The sequence below is a fragment of the Prosopis cineraria genome, unplaced genomic scaffold (genome assembly GCF_029017545.1).
Source record: "Prosopis cineraria cultivar Desert tree isolate PC_DT_omini unplaced genomic scaffold, ASM2901754v1 PC91, whole genome shotgun sequence".
Classification (NCBI taxonomy): Eukaryota; Viridiplantae; Streptophyta; class Magnoliopsida; order Fabales; family Fabaceae; genus Prosopis; species Prosopis cineraria.
In genome coordinates, this window is record NW_026555418.1 from 7,984 (window position 1) to 29,144 (window position 21,161).

The 21,161-nt window shown below is 35.5% G+C and overlaps 1 protein-coding gene and 1 pseudogene across 1 annotated transcript; both read left to right on the forward strand.

The window, feature by feature from the left end:
• The first annotated feature begins 683 nt into the window (after nucleotides 1-683).
• Nucleotides 684-6,773, forward strand: LOC129295339 (uncharacterized). Its single transcript, XM_054933856.1, is given in 9 exon segments — nucleotides 684-1,096; nucleotides 2,139-2,248; nucleotides 3,267-3,323; nucleotides 3,402-3,701; nucleotides 4,433-4,680; nucleotides 5,232-5,365; nucleotides 5,367-5,539; nucleotides 5,657-5,930; nucleotides 6,268-6,773. Coding segments are annotated over 9 exon segments (1,929 nt in total). The 5' UTR covers nucleotides 684-718; the 3' UTR covers nucleotides 6,523-6,773.
• A 6,641-nt stretch (nucleotides 6,774-13,414) lies between these two features.
• Nucleotides 13,415-20,510, forward strand: LOC129295335 (G-type lectin S-receptor-like serine/threonine-protein kinase LECRK3; annotated as a pseudogene).
• The last annotated feature ends 651 nt before the right edge of the window (nucleotides 20,511-21,161 follow it).

A 21,161-nucleotide genomic window follows, 5' to 3' on the forward strand; every position in this document is an offset into this window, starting at 1 on the left:
TTTATTAAATACCTTATAATAAATATAAAGTCATTCATCAATAAAGATATTTTTAAAAATAAGATAATAATCACTTCTTGAAAGATTAAAAATATTTTACATTTTTAAACACTTAATTTCTCAACATTTTTGAATGAAGAGAGTAATTATAAAATCAAGTTGCATCAAGTCAAATTTCAAAAAATTAAATTTTAATCAAGTCAGATTCAAAACTAAAAGTTTCAAGGATCGGATCAAGTGGTTACTTTTTTTTTTTTTTTTAAGATAGAATATTGATGGTCGGAATTTGTTGGGACAAAAGTCAAAGTAACTCGCCAATTTATCCACACATTGACGGATGCCCATAATAGACGAGGAAAAATAGAATTCGGACTGTCTCGAGGACTACTTTCCCCAAGAAAATGAACAGCATAGAAAGACTGGAATTTCGTGTGAGGGTGAGTAACCAATAACCATAACACCGTCTTCGAATGTCGTGGCGGTGGTGGTGGGAACGAAGCATCTTCACTGTTGACTCGACCTTCACTTAAATTTCATGTTTATTTTGAGACAATAGTTATTTTTTGATGAAATTAAAATTTAAATTAATTTTTTTGAAATACTAGTAACAATTGAATCGAATATTGATGAAAAGAAAGACCTGTTTAATTTTTTTTTATTTAAAAACATTGCAAAATTTTGCCAGACGGCACCAGGGCCATAGTCAACAAAACACAACATGCCTTCTCACCTCTCTCTCATCAACGCCGCTTCACTCTCTTCCCTCTCGTTCTGCTCCCTCCGTCGCTCCCCTAATTTCCATTTCTACCCTTCTGCTTTCTTCTATTCCCAATCGACTCCTCTTCGCCTCTCTAGCGCTTTCCGCCGCGCTTCCAGTGGCCGCGCTTCCATGGATTTACCCGCGCAGGACCTCCCTGTTTCTGTCCATTCTCTGACCCAGGATTTGAAGAATCAGAGCCTCGAAAGCCATTCTACTGCAGATACTGATCGTAATCATAGCGCGAAACCACGGTTGAAGCTGGAAGATCTGAATTGGGATCATTCCTTCGTCAGAGAATTGCCTGGTGATCCTAGGACCGATCTGTTTCCGAGAGAGGTTGGCCTCTTTTTGCCCCCTCCCTTTTTTGTTATATTTATTGAATTTGTTGATAGGTGGTCTTAAGGAAGTGTGAAAACGTAGTCTATAGGCTATCATTACTGAATAGATAGGAAGTCAGGAATAAAAGAGTTGAGCTCATAGCTTTTCGTCTTTTAGATTGATGTGATGGTGAACTTTATTCTATAGATTAATCACATGAGCCGTAAGGTTATATGAGATGCCCTCTTCGGTGCCAAAGCAGTAATTTTATGTTTATAGGATTGAGGAAAACAGAAGATGCAGAGGAGTACAACTGAACATGAAAGGTTCGAATTATCTGTATTGTTGGGTTAGATTAAGGCTAGTGTGGGACAACAATGAAATCAGTGAAGGTGTGCAAGTTAGGAACAAAGATGTTGTTCTTTCTTACTCTCGCTAAGATGCTTATGCAGTGTCAAAGACAGGTTCTAAGGTGTTATTAAGCAAGGAAAACGAGATCATGATGAATGATTCATTGAGCCAATGTAGACTAGAACTCCAAGTCTTCAAGTCTTTTGCAGGATACCTTCACTTGACAAAAGCTACCTGACATATCTTGGCATTTCATCCATTGATTCCTCTAATCGACATATATTTACACTCAATTAATCGACATATATTGAATGAAAGGACTTTACATTGATATTTTGTTCAGAAGAATGGAAAAGTATTTCACATATTTGAAGTATTCCATATTTAAGTGTGTCAATTATGTGATAGGGATTGATAATTGCAAAAGATTAGCTTTTGTTCCGTTAAGCATTGTCTTTACTCTGTAGTTATAGTTATTCACTTTTTGAGTTGTGTGGGATGGCTTGGCAAGATAATCATAGTGGGTATCTTGTTGATGCATATATATTATGATGAACAAAAGGCAAGGGTTAGATCACTCCGACATTTTCACCTTCAGAATTTGAAAGGAAAAGAAACAACTATGAGTCTCAACAATCAAAGAGGAAGAAGTGTTACTTTTATTAAAAACTGTCGATCTCTTTCCTATGTTTCTTCTTTTGCATTTCAGGTGCTGCATGCTTGTTATACCAAAGTATCACCGTCAGCTGAAGTAGATAACCCCCAACTTGTAGCATGGTCAGGATCAGTTGCTGACCTCCTTGATTTGGACCACAGAGAGTGAGTGTGTTAGATTTGTTCTCCTGCTTTTGCATTACGGAAGTGCTTTAATATTGATATACTGAAGCAATGCTAAGTTTCTATGTCAAAGTATCTAAAAGAGTGATTCATATTCTGCAAATTTAGATTATTTCTTGCAGCAATACATCATATGTGTATAAAATTGTTAAAATTTTCATCTATAAACGCCAAGAGGCATAAAATATCCTTTGTTTGTCGTCAGCATATTATCTGTCAAGAACACTTTCTAATGACATGCTTGGGTATTGGGTGGGGAAATAAATTGTGTCAGATGTAGTTATTATAGCTACAGAAATGGTCAAGATCAGCTGCTCAGTTTGTCCTACGAAGCAATCATTTAACTTTCTTACTCAGGCAGTTTAACTGATTTCCCACATTATTCAACGAACTGGCTGGCTGGCTCAGTTGCTCAACTTCTGGGTCTGGGGAAAATGAGTTGAGTGCACCTGTGACAAACTTTGCCTCTTGTGTGACAGTCTGGCAACCAAATCTTTTCTGTCCATAAACCTCTGTTTGGATGCCATTGGACTATGGAGCCTTGAAGTGTTAACTGTCCCAGTTCTGCCATCAGTATTGTTTTCCAGAAAATTGATTCTCATTGAAGGCTTACTTTTGGAAGTTGAATAGCTTATAATGAATGTTGCTTTTATGACTTCATGACTTGTATTGGTATTTGTACTCTTATGACAACTCAAAGAAAGGCTTAGATAAATTTCATATGTTGATAGGGGCCAAGCACTCTAAATCTTTGATTGGGCTTGACACTTTAACCACAAATTTTAAAATTATTTTCTATCACTTATTTTTGGTACCTATATGCAAATTTAAAATGACTAATTATTGTTTTGTTTTGGTAGTTGTTGTAATGCTTTGGAATATTCTGGCTGTCCTTGTCTGTAATTTCTGTCACCTCTCTTATCTCTTTCTCTTATGATTACGTGCCCAGGTCCTTGAATTTCCTTTTTAGGCAATAATCATTGTTGCGACTGAGTTTCAGGTTTGAAAGACCAGATTTCCCCCTTCTGTTCTCTGGTGCATCATCTTTGGTGGGAGCGTAAGTTTCTTCATGTCTTCAGACATCATGCTATTTAGTAATGCCTCATTTAGCCATTACTGGTATTCTGCTACACAGGTTGCCTTATGCTCAATGTTATGGAGGACATCAATTTGGTATGTGGGCTGGGCAATTGGGTGATGGTAGGGCAATTACACTTGGAGAGGTCCTAAATTCAAAGTCTGAAAGATGGGAACTGCAACTCAAAGGAGCTGGGAAGACTCCTTACAGTCGGTTTGCTGATGGTCTTGCAGTGTTACGTAGTAGCATCAGGGAGTTCCTTTGCAGTGAAGCAATGCACCATTTGGGCATTCCATCAACTCGTGCCTTTTGTCTGGTGACCACGGGAAAGTTTGTCACAAGAGACATGTTTTATGAGTATGTTTATCTGAAATAAAATAATGTAGACTGTTTTCTAATCTGCGTATCTGCTTGACGCTATATTTGTAAAGCCTATTGCTTCTTCTGAAAAAAATTCATGCCTCTGAGGAAGAAAGAATTAATTGATGACCATGCTATTGTTATATAAAAAGTTGAAGTTGCAAATATCAATGTTAAATCCTGTTTATCATTTATCGAATGAAGAAAAAAATGAAAAACTTTAAATTTGCATGTCTTTGATGCAAAATTAGGAATTATTTGTTTTTTAATTTTATTTTCATGACTTTTTTTTTTAATATTTGGCTTTCTTTTACTTAAGTTTAAGTTAGATTTTCTCCTACTTTTATTTTAAGTTCTGGTTTGTTTCGTTTAGCTTAAGTTATTGTTGTTGTACTTAGGTCTCTATAAAATATAAATAGCCCTAGGTTATTTTCATTGTAAGAACTTTTGATGAATTATTGTTGAGACTAAATATTTGATGTCAGATCTCTCCCCCTATCTTCCATCTCTCCTTCCTTTCTCCTTCCCCTTCCCCTTCCCCTTTTTTCTTCCCTACTTGTACATCAGTCTTATTGCTATGTACTAGGAGAATTTCATGCTTTAAATTAAAGTTGTGTTAATGATGAAAAAATGGATTTCGCTTGTGACTGCAGTCTTGGTTTTAGAATTTTTACCCTGCTTATGCTAACATTTATTAAATGAATGTTTTATTAATCTCTCACTTGCAGTGGCAATCCTAAGGAAGAACCTGGTGCGATTGTTTGTAGAGTTGCACAATCTTTTTTGCGTTTTGGTTCATACCAAATACATGCCTCCAGAGGTGATGAGGACATGGGTCTTGTTCGTGCTTTGTCAGACTATGCCATTAGACATCACTTTCCTCATATTGAGAACATGAGTAAGAGTGAAAGTTTGTCTTTCAGCACTGGTGATGAAGAACATTCTGTTGTGGATCTTACTTCAAACAAGTATGCTGGTATTTAACTGAACTTTTTGGTTTTTCTTTTTATTGCGGCCATCTTATAAGTGGATTAGGCCTACTGTTCTGTTTACATGCTATGAGGTTTTTCAAACTGCATTTGAAAGATCAGCTCATCTGATCATGTGCCAATCATCAGTAACTGTGTAGAGATTTTATGGCTCAGTGTGTGCTGTTCTTTCTTGCTTTCTCTCTCTCTCCCTGCATGATATTCAATATCTGGTGTAGGCATACTCTGTAATTAGAGTTAAGGCCATGCAGATTTGCACAGCAGCAAACTGTGAGGGGTTTGCATTGTCTGTTTCGGAGCTCAATTCATTTTCTTCAACTTCAGTTACATTGCCCCTACAAGATAACAGTCATATTATTATGTAATATGTGAGTTAAAAAAGTTGCATATACACTCCTTGGATATCAGACTACATATTGTGAACTGTGATTGTTCTACCTAGTTTTTGTTTTTATTTTTATTTTTTTGAGTTCTTTTGTCTTTCAAATAAATGCTCATTAGTCATTGTAATTTTTTTTTTAATGGAACTTTATATCAGCATGGGCTGTGGAGGTTGCTGAGCATACTGCTTCCTTGATTGCAAGGTGGCAAGGGGTTGGTTTCACTCATGGGGTGCTGAACACTGATAATATGAGCATTTTGGGTCTCACTATCGATTATGGTCCATTTGGCTTTTTTGGATGCTTTTGATCCAAGATTTACCCCCAACACTACAGATCTTCCTGGTAGAAGATACTGTTTTGCAAACCAGCCAGATATTGGTTTGTGGAATATTGCGCAGTTCGCAACAACTCTATCTGCTGCTAAGTTAATAAATGAGAAAGAGGCTAACTATGCTATGGAAAGGTGGTGGCAATTCTGAAACCTTATTTTCTCTTAGTTGAGACTTGTCTAAATGATTGTTAAACTTACTCTTACAATTTTTACTGCCTTTTTATTTGTATTTATTCTATTTTGTTCCAGATATGGAACCAAATTCATGGACGAATATCAAGCTATAATGACCAAAAAACTCGGCCTGCCCAAGTATAATAAGCAGCTGATAAGTAAACTTCTTAGTCATATGGCTGTTGATAAAGTTGATTACACAAACTTCTTCAGGCTGCTTTCCAATCTAAAAGCAGATACAAGCATTCCAGATGACCGGTTATTGGTTCCACTGAAGTCAGTTCTGCTAGATATTGGTCAGGAGCGTAAGGAGGCCTGGACTGATTGGGTGAAGGCTTATATACATGAGGTACAGTTGGTTTTCAGTTTTGCTAAATCGATACATGGTTTAGGTGAAATTTTATTAAAGTTATTACTTGTTAGAAGAAGTTCTGCATTTAGTGCTTGTGAAAAAATGGAATTTCTTGCAGCCTGGGCTTTGGTAATAAGGTCCCTGAAAACACTTCATCAGTGGCTAATTGTCTTTGGCAGTAGATTGACTTGTTTTTTTTTTTTTTTTTAAATTGATCAATTTTCAACTCTGGATGCGGAAACGCATTTATAATCTTTCATTTGTAGTAAGTTTTTATGAATCGTTGAATCGATCAGAAAGGTACATCTACTCATTTTTCTTTGGGGCTATACAGCTTTCAACCAGCGGCATTTCAGATGAGCAGCGGAAGATCTCAATGGATTCTGTGAATCCGAAATATATTCTCAGGAACTATCTCTGCCAGACCGCAATTGATGCTGCAGAAATGGGTGATTTTGGAGAAGTCCGTAGATTGCTTAAATTGGTGGAGCGTCCTTTTGATGAGCAGCCGGGAATGGAAAAATACGCTCGCTTGCCCCCAGCTTGGGCATATCGACCAGGTGTATGTATGCTTTCTTGTTCTTCATGAGTCGCTCTTTCACTCGGATATTCTATATACTTCAAATCGAACTAATTATAAACTATAGATGAGGGGAAAAGTAGAACAAGAAAAGAGAAGGAAAGCAGAGAATTGAGAGTATTTATATTTATATTGTATATAGTAGTCAAATTCTGTTCTGTTTAACAAGATATAAAATGTGTGGGCTATGGGTTACATGCCATTTGTTTGTTTTAAGGTTTGAAGAAGTGAGTAATATAGATGCATTGGTTACAATTACATGCCATTTGTTTCTTCTTTTCTTGTATTGCTACATTTTCATTTTCCATTGATGTTCACACATGAAGGCTAAAGCCATTCTCTTTTCCCTGTAACATTATGTTTGCTCGGAAATGCCAGGCTCGGAGGACTGAGAATCATCATTTAAATTAATAATTTATAAATTTCCTAGTTTCCATTGACAATATCATTCAAAAATATATTTCTTGATCCTTGTCTTTAGAATGAATTTAATTAGTTCTGGAATGTTTTTTTTTTTGGGAACTTATTTCATCTCACACCTAATTAAAAATTTTCACTATTTTCCTTGTAAATAGCATGGTGCAAATATACACTTCATAATTTCTTTAAATAATTAAAGGGATCAAATCGATGTGAGAATTATTAACAAATAACTCAATGTAAAAACAATACATGCCTTCAATTTTTTTATTTGTTTTTTGGGGGGGTTGGGGAGTGAGATTTACTGCAAACCTCAAATGAGATTATGGTAGTGATTGGTTGACGAGACAAAAGAGAGGAAATATTGAGAGAAATTAGAGAAAATAGAAAATGAAAAGATGTGATTTTTTGTTTGTTTGTTTGTTTGTTATGCTCGACTAACCAAGAGAGAACGGAGAGAAAAAAAATTATTAATTTTATATTAGCAATAATACTTCATATGTAAAAAATATTTATATATAATAAAACTTGATACTTTAGCCTATTATATATAAAATTTCCATAATATATTACTAATAGAATGAAATAAATTACAAATTATTTTATTCAGTTGAAATTTTATTTGCAAGCAAATAAAAGAAAATGGAGGCAGGGAGGAAAGGGTGGGAAATGAAAATATTCATGAGTAAATTTAGAAGTAAAGTTTTCTTTGCAAAATGTTCTCATTTTTGGGTAGGATAGTTGAACTCTTAATTTCCTCTCCTTTCTATTTTTCTTTCTTTATCAATGGGAAAAAAATGCAATTGTCCTCCCCCCCTTTTTTTTACTTTCATTTTTCTTTACCCTTGCTTATTTTCTCCTGCTATGCATAGTACATATCTTTCTCTGAGAATCACATTAAAAACTATTTAAAAAACTTATGTGTAAATGAAGACTAATAATAAGTTACATAAAAAAAAAAGTTAATATTCTTATTTTAATAAAAAATTTATTTTATATTAATCCTAATTTATGAATAAATTTTTTGAATAGTCATTAAATGTGATTCTTTTAATTTTCTCCCATAGTTTCTTTCTTTGATAATATGGAAGAATAAGTCAAACTTTTGAAGTTTCAGTTCTACAATCCTTGTGGGCCGGAAAAGAACTTCAATCTTAACGACACCTAACCATGTTTGTAATGTCGTTTGTTTGAATTCATTTCGTGAGCCAACTTGCCAACATCATGCAGACTTTGATTTAATGAAGTGTCAATATTTGCTTTAGTATATTGACTTTGATTTAATAATCTTGATTATTCAAACCTTCTCATTGTCACTCAGATGAAAAACTTCACTGTTCTGGAAATTGAACTCGGCCAGCAAATTTTAAATTATAAATAAATAATGTTTATAAAAGCTGATATTCCACGAGAGCAAAATGTTAATGCACGAATACGAATAAAAATTAAAAATATTTATATTTCTTTTTTGTATAACCATTTGATGATCAATGTCATGGGTCTAAATTTGAGCACTCTATCACCCAAATGAAATTAATTACGCTAATGAGTTTTTTTGGTTGAATTACGCTGATGAATTTCAACACATACAATACGTTCACCCATGCAAGCTCATTCTTATGTTTTCTTATGACTTTTTTCTTCTTTTCTTTTCTTTTTTTTGTTTGTCCTGAATCTTCTCACTTTTTTTACGATAAAAAGTTTAGGTGAGTTAATTTCAAACTTTCAAATATATTTTTCAACTCAAAATTTTTTTATAAAGATACTTATATGTTGCTTATTAATAATATCGTTGCATCGATAATAGATAATAACATTTGAATGTTAGGAGTCCAATCCTTGTGTTGGAGGCTAATCTTGGTTGGCCGGATCTTCTGACTTTTGCAGAAGCCAGAACGTGGTCTTGAGCCCTGTAAGTTTATTCCTTTCGTTTCCCCATAACGCTAAAAACGCCTGGATGGCTCATTTGATTAATATTATTATCAAGTATTAAATTATTAAATAAGTGTAAACATTTTCATCCTCAAGTAAATGTATAAGCGGGGCCATATGTAAAAATTATCTTTATTTAATTTTTTTGACCAACAATCTTTATTTAATTTAGTCTACCAAAGGATAAAAAGACAAAAATACTCATAAAGTAGTCAATCACGAGCACCCAATATTCTAAAGTAACAAAAAGGGTAAAAATACCCATAACGTTATATAGATGGGTGTAAAAGTAATCAGACCATTAATTTTGACCTAACACCGTTAACTTTGACTGTTAAATGATGATTGTGTATGCCATATGTCAATCTTTGCTTACGTGAACTAAAAAGGGGGCAAAAATATCTATGAAATCATTAACTAGGAGTAAAAATATCCATAATGTAACCTCGCCGAGGTTAAACAGCAATTAACTTCAAATCATGATAATTTAGGGTTTAACCCTCATAGAATTATCGAATTGTAAAGTGTTATAAAAAGAATTTTTCAAAATTCTTTTAAAGGAATCCCAATCTCAACAATTCAAATCTCAAATATGTTTTAATAAGTCTAAATTAGAGTTTTGAAAACAAAGCAGAAGCTTGAAAATCAATTGAGATCCAAATAATGAGTTTTAAAACTCAAAAATAAATTTTGTGCAGAAAGTAACTTGTGCGCTGCAGCTTATGACATGTGCACCACAACATATCTTCTCTGTGCCATACACTACGGTGCATTGCACGAAATTTGATAGCATCGGTGTTGTCATATAACAGCATAAGGAGTGAACTTCTGACGCGTCTCAAATCTTCGTTCGATGTCCGATTAAGGTGATTTTGATGTCTACACGAAGCTTTCTTTTAACTCTAGCTAATGGCACCAGTTTCACATTCAAACTCATTTTGGCCCTTTTTTTACAAAATCTCTTAAATGGGGTGTCCCAACTCAACCACACGTGCCAATAGCTTACAAACTATTCAACTACACTCAATAGACTCTTGCAGACTTGTGCAATGCACCATACATAATCAAAAACACTTATATCACAAAATTACCACTCAACCCCAATTTTCACAACATATAAAAGGGGAAGAAAAGTTGTACAAAATCAATAATTTCATTCCAAATTTCTCAAAATACATATGTTTTTACTTGCACAAGTATTTGGCCCTATTCATGGGTTCACAATCAAAACTCACTAACCTAGGACACAAAATACACTAGTTATACACAAAATCATGCAAGTGGAACATAAATCATATCAATAAATCCTAGTTGGCAATTACATTAATAAATACACATGAAAGTAATAAAGAGAGGCATATAGAAGATTATTCCACAAATCCTAAGCCTCTGTATGTTTTCCTCGACTCGAAATCGATGAGCTAAGTCCTGAAAATATTGAGAATTGAGGGGTGAGTACAATCACTCAGTAACCAAATTTCACTTAACTCATACAATTGCATATTAATTATAAATAGATGCAATCAAACAAATAAGCACATGTAACATATAACATTCAGCCATGGTTTATAAAATTAACAACTATGTGACCGGGCTTGCTACAAAGCACTTTATCAGGTTATTTAGAAAAAACATAACACAGGGTTGTAAAAATAATAACCGTGTGCCCTTAACACATGCTAAACCACAAAACTAACAACCATGTGACCAGACTTGTATGCATGATCAGATGCCAACCTTATATCCTCCTGTTACCTCCGACATAAAATCAGTGGCTATCACATGGCTACGTCCTTCATGGACTAACCCAGCCTTCCAATTGTGAGGAGTTACCTGGCCAGGGTTAACTCACTTACTTATGTAATTCGGTTTCCTCTAATACTAACAACCATGGGGTGTTGTACCTGTAATCTAACCTCCTCATAAACCAGTGAAAACTAGTTAGATTCGAGTCCCTCATAGAACAAATGGGACAGTCCTGAAATAATCATGAGATAAAGGCTACCTTTCGATTCCAACGATCGATGCCAAGGCTAGTTCTTGATTCCAACGGTCATTGCCAATACCACGTGAATTGTCAACCAATCTATTCCTTTCCTTAGGTGAACTCTCGCCAATGATCATGCTATGCACATTTATCACATAATATGCATTTCAACAATAAATTTATGGCAACCAATCTCAGATAACTCAATACTCCACAATTCAACACATAATATATCACAATTCTTCACCCATAGTAATAAATCATAATCAATTTCATAAAACACCAAGGGTAGCAAAATCAAGGTTTTCTTTCAAAAAAAAACCATTTCACAAATCAACATTTTACTAATATGCATCATCAATTTAACTCATAAATTACATTTTACAAACACAATTAACATTCAACTATAAACATTAACCTCTCCCAACTACCATATTTATGATAATTTTCATATATTAAATGCTTTCATTGGACTAATCACTTTCAAAATCATCAATGTGGTGTCCTAATACATTAAACAACTCCCATTATACTCATTTTAATCAATGGAATTAGACCCATAATCCTATGGACCGAAAATTTATCTTCCCAATTCAAACCCTACCATAAATCATTATATGTGAGAGAGAGAAAGGAAGAATGAGACTTAGATTACCTACATTGGGTACTTGAGAGCTTCAAAATGTCAACAATGGAAGCCAATATGCGTGCCCTAATAGAGCCCAACGTTCTCTTCTTTTTCTTCTTCTCCTTCTCTTCTGTTTTCTCACATAGACGCAATATGATTTATGAAAAATTTTGCCCATGTGCCGTGGCGCACCCTGCCCTCTGTCATGATGTATGGCATAGAGGAGCCTGTTACATTCAAATTTGTCTCTGTGTGTCACGACGTGTGGCATAAAAAATAATTCTTCACTTTTTCTTCCTCTTTCCTTACTCGAGTGGCCCGTCATCAATTTGGATCCACTTCTAAGGCTGAAATCACAACAATTATGCTAAGTTAAGCTCCTCTAGCCACACACCTTATTAACTCACTAATTACCCTCATCAGGTTAATAAACTGGGGTTAAATTTTCTTGGATGTTACACATAACGTTACTAGCGTTGGTGCAAAAGAGACAAATCCATCCAATCTCTTAAATGTTGACCGTTTAGCTGACACCTAAGCAAAAGTTGATTACTTTTTTCACTGATGTAGACAAACATATTCTTAGATAAAATTCTCTGAAAGTTAATTGATTATTGTATGAATATCATGTGAGAAAATATCATTTTGACTGAATACCAAATTGAATTGCTTGTTTTTTTTACAGCAATGACAAAAATCATTTGAAAATTTTGAATTTATCGTCAATGTAATTATTTAAAGTTGTGACAATATTCTTAAGCTATATGTGCTCAGTCTCAATCTTTAATTTTGAATAACCTATCTTACCATATTAAATCTCAGGTTTTGCAGACAAGAAAAATGAGTGGAGAGGGAGAAAGGAAGGGGCGAGATACGTGGTGATGGAAAGAAACCATATGGCATTGATTTTGATGGATTGATCACTATTGCACTATTAAAGTAACATCATAGGTACTCATGTAATGATCTATCAACATCTGCAAAAATCTATCTTGAAATATTTTTTTGTCTATATTAGTGAAAAAATAGTCAACTTCTACTTAAGTGTCAACTAAACGGTCAATATTTAAGGGATTGGATGGATTGGTTACTTTTACATCAACCCTGATAACGTTATGGCTATTTTTACTCTTAGCCGATGATTTCGTAGGTATTTTTATCCATTTTTAGTCCACGTCAGCAAAGACTGACACGTGGCATGCATAGTCAGCATTTAACGATCAAAGTTAATAGTTTAATTACTTTTACACCCATCCATGTAAATTATTGATATTTTTACCTTTTTCATCACTTTAGAATATTGGGTGTCTGTGACTGACTATTTTGTGGATATTTTTACTCGACCAAAAAGTGATATGCTAAGTTTGTGATTGAAATCGCTAGAGAAAGAAAAGTCTCTGGATGAAAGTTCAAAGTTCTTTGTTTGGTTTAATCAATGGACCAATAATACATAGGCAATACTAGGTGAATTGAAAAAATGATAATAAAATTTCTTTAAAATATATAAATATTAATTTAATCTTTTAAAATGTTATAATTTTTTAAAAATTTTTAAATTTTTTTATCATCAATAAATTTATATAAATTATCAAATTATTTTTATTAAAAATAAATAATTTATAAATTTTGTTTAAATATTCATAACTTTTTTTCTCATATTTGCAACAATACAATAACAAATAAAAAATTTAATATTTAAAGTTATAACTTGCTATTACATTATTGTGAATATAAAAAAATTATAAATATTTAAAAAAACCTATTAAACATTTATTTTTAATAAAAATAATTTAATAATTTATTTAAATTTATTAATGAGTTAAATTTTTTAAGAACTTTTAAAAATTTATGATATTTTAAAAAATTAAATTTTTATTTATATATTTGAAAGGATTGACATTTTCCCTTCCATTCGCCGTACGTTACCTGTCGAGATTCATCAGTGAGAGTGAGCGATGAGCGTCATGTGATGCGGGTCCATCTTTTGAAAATTCAACAAAGTGACTGTCCCAGAAGACTAAATCCGTGTTCCTCACGGCTAAGAAGACCTGTGCTTGACTTGGGCGTTCCTTATCTTTCCGATTTCCTTACTGTGAGGAAAGTTGATTCTGGGTATGGCTCCGACCCTGAATCCTCCTCTCCTTTGTTTTCTAATTCTTTTTCTGCCTGCTGTTTGTGTTTTTGCCCAAACCAGAAATAGTAATCTCAGTGTGGGCGATTCTTTCATCGCAGGAAATGGCAACACCTCATGGGTGGTTTCGTCTTCCGGTGATTTTGCCTTTGGATTTCAGCCACTTAAAAATAGTAACAGTCTCTTCTTGCTTTCCATCTGGTATGCCAAAATTTCAAACACAACCATCGTTTGGTATGCCAATGGGGATAATCCTGCCCCAAGGGGGTCGAGAGTTCAGGTTTCTGCATCAGAAGGGCTTAAGCTCACTTCCCCTAATGGTCAGACTCTGTGGACACCAGAAAATAGCCCGCCTGGTGCCGTTGCTTCTGGTGCCTTGAATGACTTTGGCAACTTCGTTCTTCAGGATAGGAGCTCTACCTCTGTCTGGGAGACCTTCAACAATCCTAAAGACACCATGTTGCCCTCTCAGACTTTGGGGAAGGGAGGAAAACTTTCTTCTCGAAAGTCACAGGCAGATTTTGCGCAGGGAAGGTTTCAACTTGTTCTTCAGGATGACGGTAATCTTGTTATGCATTCTATAAACTTACCATCTAAATACGCTAATGAAAATTATTTCGAAAGTCAAACTGTTGAGTCCAATACTTCAAGTCCTGGAACTCAACTGGTCTTCAACAAATCAGGAGACTTTTATGTTTTAAAGAAGAACAATAATACATTCAGCTTCTCAGACGTACCAATTCCCTCTCCAACCCAATTTTATCTTCGAGCTATTCTTAATTTTGACGGAGTTCTGACTTTCTATCAACATCCTAAGAGTTCCTTGGGTAATGAAACTTGGACGGCTATCTGGTCTCAGCCAGATAATATTTGTAAGGAGGCTCTGATCAGTGAAGGAACTGGCATTTGTGGATATAACAGCATTTGCAAATTGGGTGAAAATAGCCGGCCAAATTGTCAGTGCCCGCCCGGTTATTCCCTTCTAGATCCTGAAGATCCATATGGCAGTTGTAAACCTGATTTCATACAGGGCTGTAAAGAAGATGAGCTTAGTCAGGGGAAAGATCTGAAAGATCTATATGACTTCGAGGTGTTGACAGATACTGATTGGCCTCTGTCTGATTTTGTTCTTCAAAAGCCTTTTACAGAAGATGAGTGCAGAAAAGCCTGCATGGAAGATTGCTTTTGAGCCGTTGCCATTTTCAGATTAGGTGACAGTTGCTGGAAGAAGAGATGGCCACTTTCAAATGGCAGATATGACACAACTCTTAACGGTGCTAAGGCCTTTATCAAGGTGAGGACAGACAATTCCTCCCTAATTGGTCCTCCTGGTCCTCCAGTCATCAAACGAAAGAATCAGGACACTTTGATATTGGTGGTCTCTGTTCTCTTGGGTAGCTCTGCCATTCTTAATCTCGTATTAACTGGAGCATTCTGTCTGGGCTTTTCCTCCATTTACCAGTTGCGGAAGAAGCTCAAAAGTGTTTACCGAAGTGATAGTGCTGTTGAAACTAATTTGCGTTGTTTTACTTATAAGGAGCTTGAAGAGGCTACAGATGGATTCAAGGAAGAGCTAGGAAGAGGAGCTTTTGGTGTTGTTTATAAAGGAGCCATAGTCATGGGTCCTGCAGTGACTGTGGCAGTCAAAAGGTTGAACACCTTTCTTTTGCAAGAAACTGAGAAGGAATTCAAGAATGAAGTTAATGTCATTGGTCAGACCCATCACAAGAATTTGGTTCGTTTGCTTGGGTTCTGTGAGGAGGGAAATGAAAGGCTGCTGGTATACGAGTGCATGAGCAATGGCACATTAGCAAGCCTTCTTTTCAGGGACTCTAGACCCAATTGGAACCTACGCCTAAAAATGGCATTTGGGATTGCAAGAGGACTTGTTTATTTGCATGAAGATTGCGGCACCCAGATCATCCACTGTGACATAAAGCCTCAAAACATTCTCCTTGACGACTACTTTAATGCTCGTATCTCTGACTTTGGACTGTCCAAGCTCCTAAACATGAATCAGAGCCGAACCCATACAGCTATAAGGGGAACAAAAGGGTATGTTGCACTTGAATGGTTCAAGAACATGCCTATCACGGCTAAAGTAGATGTCTATAGTTTTGGTGTATTGCTGCTGGAGATTGTCTGTTGCAGAAGAAACGTGGACATGGAACCAGAGAATGAGGAGAGAGCAATCTTAACAGATTGGGCTTACGACTGCTACACAACAGGTTCTCTAGAAGCTTTGGTTGAGCAAGATCACGAGGCACTGAATGACAAGGAGAACCTGGAGAGGTTAGTAATGGTTGCCATTTGGTGTACCCAAGAAGACCCAACTGTAAGACCCACCATGAGAAAAGTTTCTCAGATGCTTGAAGGAGTTGCTGAAGTGCCTGCTCCACCATGCCAGATCCTAAATAGTGTGACTCGAGATCACTATTACTCACCCACTTTGGAGCATGATTGACAGTGTGGGAATTGGCTGGATCGCTTTATCTCATGATTTTTTTCTATCTTATGTGTGAGTTATAATTTGTCTTTGTTAGTGTGCTGGTGCCTAGTAACCCCATCGATATATCCCTTTAGCTTTAGGAATGGAAATATGATATCAGTTCACTGTTCGTTTGCTTTAGGTAGATACAGTGCATATGTTGTTGGGTATTCCTTCAATTTGCTGATATTGAAGGAAGAGAATAGTATTACTTGTGCTGCCATTTTTATCCACAAAAACATTCAGATGAGGCTTAACTTTTTGAATCTCCTTCTGTTAATATATATATATATATATATATATATGTTTCAGTAGTTAAACTGCCCCGTAATCCATCGTTCCCAGAATTGCTGGGTAAATATGTAAAGAAGTTACAGTTCTAATGGGCGAAAGTAAATGTAACTGTAATTCAACACGTAAATCTCGTTAAAATAAGTGGCTACTTTAACGGGCTGCCTGTCACAAGCTTCACGTCGATGTTCAAAAGCACAAAATTTACATGCAGGTAGTTAAACATTTGACAGTGACAGCAAGCTCTTCAATTAATTGCAACAGTATCACCTGAACCCCCACTTTTTCCTTATTGTAGTATTTCTATAATTAACTCCACAAATGATGAAATGATGTTACAAATTTGATTTTGTTTTTTTATTAGAAGAGGTGACGGTTTCGCGGAGTGTAATGAAAGATGCATGTCGAAGGAGTAGTAATCTGTGGATTTTTCCAAAAGGGTCCCTTTCTTCTCTTTAAATGATGTCGCCAATGGATTGCTTTCAGAACTCCATTATTTCCGGCCACCTCTCGGTTTTCCCGGAAACGGCATAATTTTCTCATATGTATATGGACTGAGCACAGAGAGAGAACTATAATTTTCCTGAATCAATTTTGGGGTGATAAACCGACAATCCCAAATGGAGTTCACGCCAGGAAGCTCAGGTTACATAGAATTGTATCCTGAGAGAAAAGTGTCGTTTTTCAAGAATCCTTACATCCTCTCTCTCACAGCAGTCGCAGGTATAGGTGGTCTCCTCTTCGGCTACGACACGGGTAATGAAGGTTCTTGTCGAAATTCAATATTTCATTTGTTTACTTGATATCTCAGTTTTACTCACTTGAATTGTTCAGAGTGAAAAAAATATATATATATCATGTATTAGCCAAAAATATATATAAATAAATATCATGCGATTTACTTCATTTTGCATGAAAAGATTATAATAGTCTCGGTGTTAGAATTCTGTAATTTTTTATTATGATTTCAGAGTTTTAAAGGGTTGGATCAATGATGATTTAAACATATCTTATTGTTAGTTCTAGTATTACAAGTCCAACTTTCAACTTAGTCAATTGATGAGATTAGAAAGCAAAATTTTCTTCAAACTTGTTATATTGGACTCAGATAACTTCCAAAAAAAAAAAACTCATGCTTCTTTTTATGCTATATGTATTATAGGAGTTATATCAGGAGCACTTCTGTACATTAAAGATGATTTTGAAGAGGTGAATCAGAGTAGCTTCCTACAGGTATGTAAGCTTGTGCTGTTTCCTCTTGATTCTAAATCTAAAGAGCCCAAAATTAAATATACCCCTACCATGCCATATTTCATATATAGTCTTTTAATAGGAAGTAAAGTAATTTGTTAAATAAATGTCTATAAATAGCTTTCATTGTACTCTTGGCTTGTACAAGTGCCACAAGTTTAGCCTTTTAACTGGAAGTAAAGTAAAATTACAGCATGATTTCTCCCTCATTCAGAGATTCTAATAGTTTTGAAACACCAGGAAACAATAGTGAGCATGGCTTTAGTTGGTGCAATTATTGGATCAGCATTAGGTGGTTGGATTAATGATGAATTTGGGCGTAAAAAGGCGACTCTTATTGCTGATATAGTCTTTGCCTTCGGATCAATTGTTATGGCACTGGCTCCTGATCCGTATGTCCTCATATTTGGACGTCTTCTTGTCGGTATAGGCGTGGGCAAAGCTTCTGTTACTGCACCTGTGTATATTGCAGAAGCAGCACCCTCAGAAATAAGAGGCGGACTTGTGAGCATAAATGTGCTAATGATTACTGGAGGACAGTTTCTCTCATACCTCATAAATCTTGTTTTCACACAGGTTGGCTTTTTTTTTTTTTTTTTTGCCTTCTTTACAATACTAAATGCGTAAACATTATGTGTCTAGAGGGCAGTCACTTGAAAATAAAATTTTATATTTGGTATCTTTCTGGCTATGTAGTTCCAATCTAATAACCGATGGGGTGGCTGTTGGTTTATCTGGCAATAGAAAATGTTTATAAGTTGCTAAAGATGTATAGATGTTAACAAAATATCGGCTTCAGCCAGAGGACAACAACTTGAGGAAGCGAAAACTTCCCCACAAGCGGTCCATTTTAAAACCATATTTTGAACAAGCGCTAGATGATGCAAGACTAGGGCATACCTTGGAACTCGGAAGCAACATCTTTGGAATGGATGCTGCAGAGCAGAGTGCCACTTTCTAGTTTCAGTATCCTTATGAAAATGGTGGCATGAGGGTGATAATTTGCATTTTGAAACTTCTCAAATTGTACCTGAGTAGTACACTTCTATCAGGTTTTTTACCAGCCAGAGGTTTCCTCCTTGGATGAACTTACGTACACATTATTAATGAAGCAGGTCCCTGGAACATGGCGATGGATGCTAGGCGTTGCAGGTGTGCCGGCAGTTGTTCAGTTTTTTCTCATGCTCTGCCTACCCGAGTCACCACGGTGGCTGCTTATGCAGGTAAAATTGATCTTCTCATGAGATGAATGTTAAATCAGATACAGCATTATGCTAAGATGTTTTCCTCTGTTCAAAGCTTTCTTACTCGTCTTCATGTGTTTGCAGAATAGGAAAGATGAAGCAGTTTCTGTGCTTTTCAAGATCTATGATGCGGATCGCTTAGAGGACGAAGTGGAATATTGTTGCGCTCAGTTGGAGGAAGAACTTGAGAAGCAAAGCAATGTTAGATACTTGGATGTGTTCAAATCTAAAGAAATTAGACTCGCATTTCTTGCAGGGGCCGGACTTCAGGTTTAAGATTTTTCTTCAAAATACTTCTGTTTCTAAACTAGATTATCCTGGTGTTTAGAATGATCCTTTGTGAATGCCGTGCTCTCTGAGAAGGATAGGAGCAACATATCTTCCAATGAAACCGGAAATGTATGCACATTTGGTCATATGGAGGTCATAGTTGAACATGGATATTAATCTTTCAACAGTTTCACGTAGGTTGTTGCACCATATTCTTCAAATGCTTCTTAAATGGAAACCTCCATGTCTGACCACTATGTGCTGCCTTCTTGTTCCTCTTTCCCCACCCACCCATCCACTCATTCAAAACAAACCAAATTCAAGAAAACAACCATCTTCTTCCTTGGACATTGAGTCTCTCGATACATGAATGTTTTCAACCAATTATTAAACTTCAATGGAATCTCTGAGCGTCTTCTGTCAGTTTTAAATTCATTTATGGCATGCTGAAGATCTCATATAAAGGAGTCAGCATGTAAAGTTCACATGTAATGTTTCTGTTTTGAAAAACCTGGAAGCTTATCCAGGTTTTTTGTCTGCTTTGATATTCTTATAAATTGACAGCAATGAAAGAACATTACATGTAACCATAGAAGACTCTTTCACAATTTTCCTATGATTCTGCAGGCTTTTCAGCAGTTCACTGGTATTAGCATTGTGATGTACTACAGCCCAACAATCATAGAGAGAGCTGGCTTTCATTCCAAACTATTAGCTCTTCTCCTATCCCTTATTGTCTCCGGCTTGAATGCTGCCGGAACAGTCCTTGGCATTTATCTCATTGACCATGCCGGGCGAAAGAAGCTGGCTCTTACAAGCTTATCTGGCGTGGTTGTATCTCTGGGGATCCTTTCTGCTGGATCTTTCCTAGATTCTTCAGATTCTCATGATGGAAACTATGGATGGCTTGCAGTTTTAGGGCTAGCATTTTACATCGGTTTCTTTGCCCCCGGAATGGGACCGGTCCCATGGACAGTAAACTCAGAGGTATATCCTCAGGAATATCGTGGTTTATGTGGAGGCATGTCAGCCACAGTGAATTGGATTTCAAGTGTGATAATGTCCCAAAGCTTCCTGTCAGTTTCTGATGCTCTAGGGCTTGGTGGGAGCTTCTTGATTCTTGCTGGTGTAGCTGTACTTGCTATTTTGTTTGTGGCCTTGTTTGTGCCAGAGACAAAACAGCTCACACTGGATGAAGTAGAGCAGTTATGGAAGGAAAGGGCCTGGGGAAAGGGTTGCAAAAGAGAGAGCCTTCTTTGAGAAAGGAAAAGGACCAAGATGTTGTGAATTTGTGATCTCTTATCCACTCAGTATCATCTTATGCTGTTGCTACTTTGCACAATTGTGGAACAAAATTGTACTGTCTTTCTTATATGGTCAATTATTCTACCTAAACAGATTCGGTTTTGGCTTAGAAGCTAAGATCCTCGGGGGGCACATAAATTACATGAATTGCATGCAAGCTTAGCAATAAGCTAAATACAAGTTTAAATCTACAAAGTGATCTAAATAATTAGTTAAATTATACTATATCCGATTCTCATTATAAGTTACATTTAACTACCTCATTGAAACTAAAAAAAAAAGTGGTTAAGTGACTTTGTCTAAAAGTTGAAAAAATAATTTTCAGTTTTACTTGTATTTTATATAAAAATTTTATAAATTCGTATTACATTATTTCTCTTGAGTAATACTAAAAAAAATTAATGATAAGTGTTTTATAGAAATGATCAAATAGATATTTTGGAAAAAGATGATAAGGTAAGAAAATAAAAATGAAATAGAAAGATATTAAAATGTTGTATTTCTTTTACTTGTTAGGAAAGAAACAAAGGGAATAGCATCTGATCAAAAGAACAAGCCACTTCCCTAATATAACTGCAGAAATTTTATGATTTTAAATATGATTAAATATTAATTTTTTTGCACGATTTTGTCATGGTCTTGTAATTGATAAAAAAAAAAAGAAAGAACAAGCCACTTATCTACACATTGATTGATTGGCT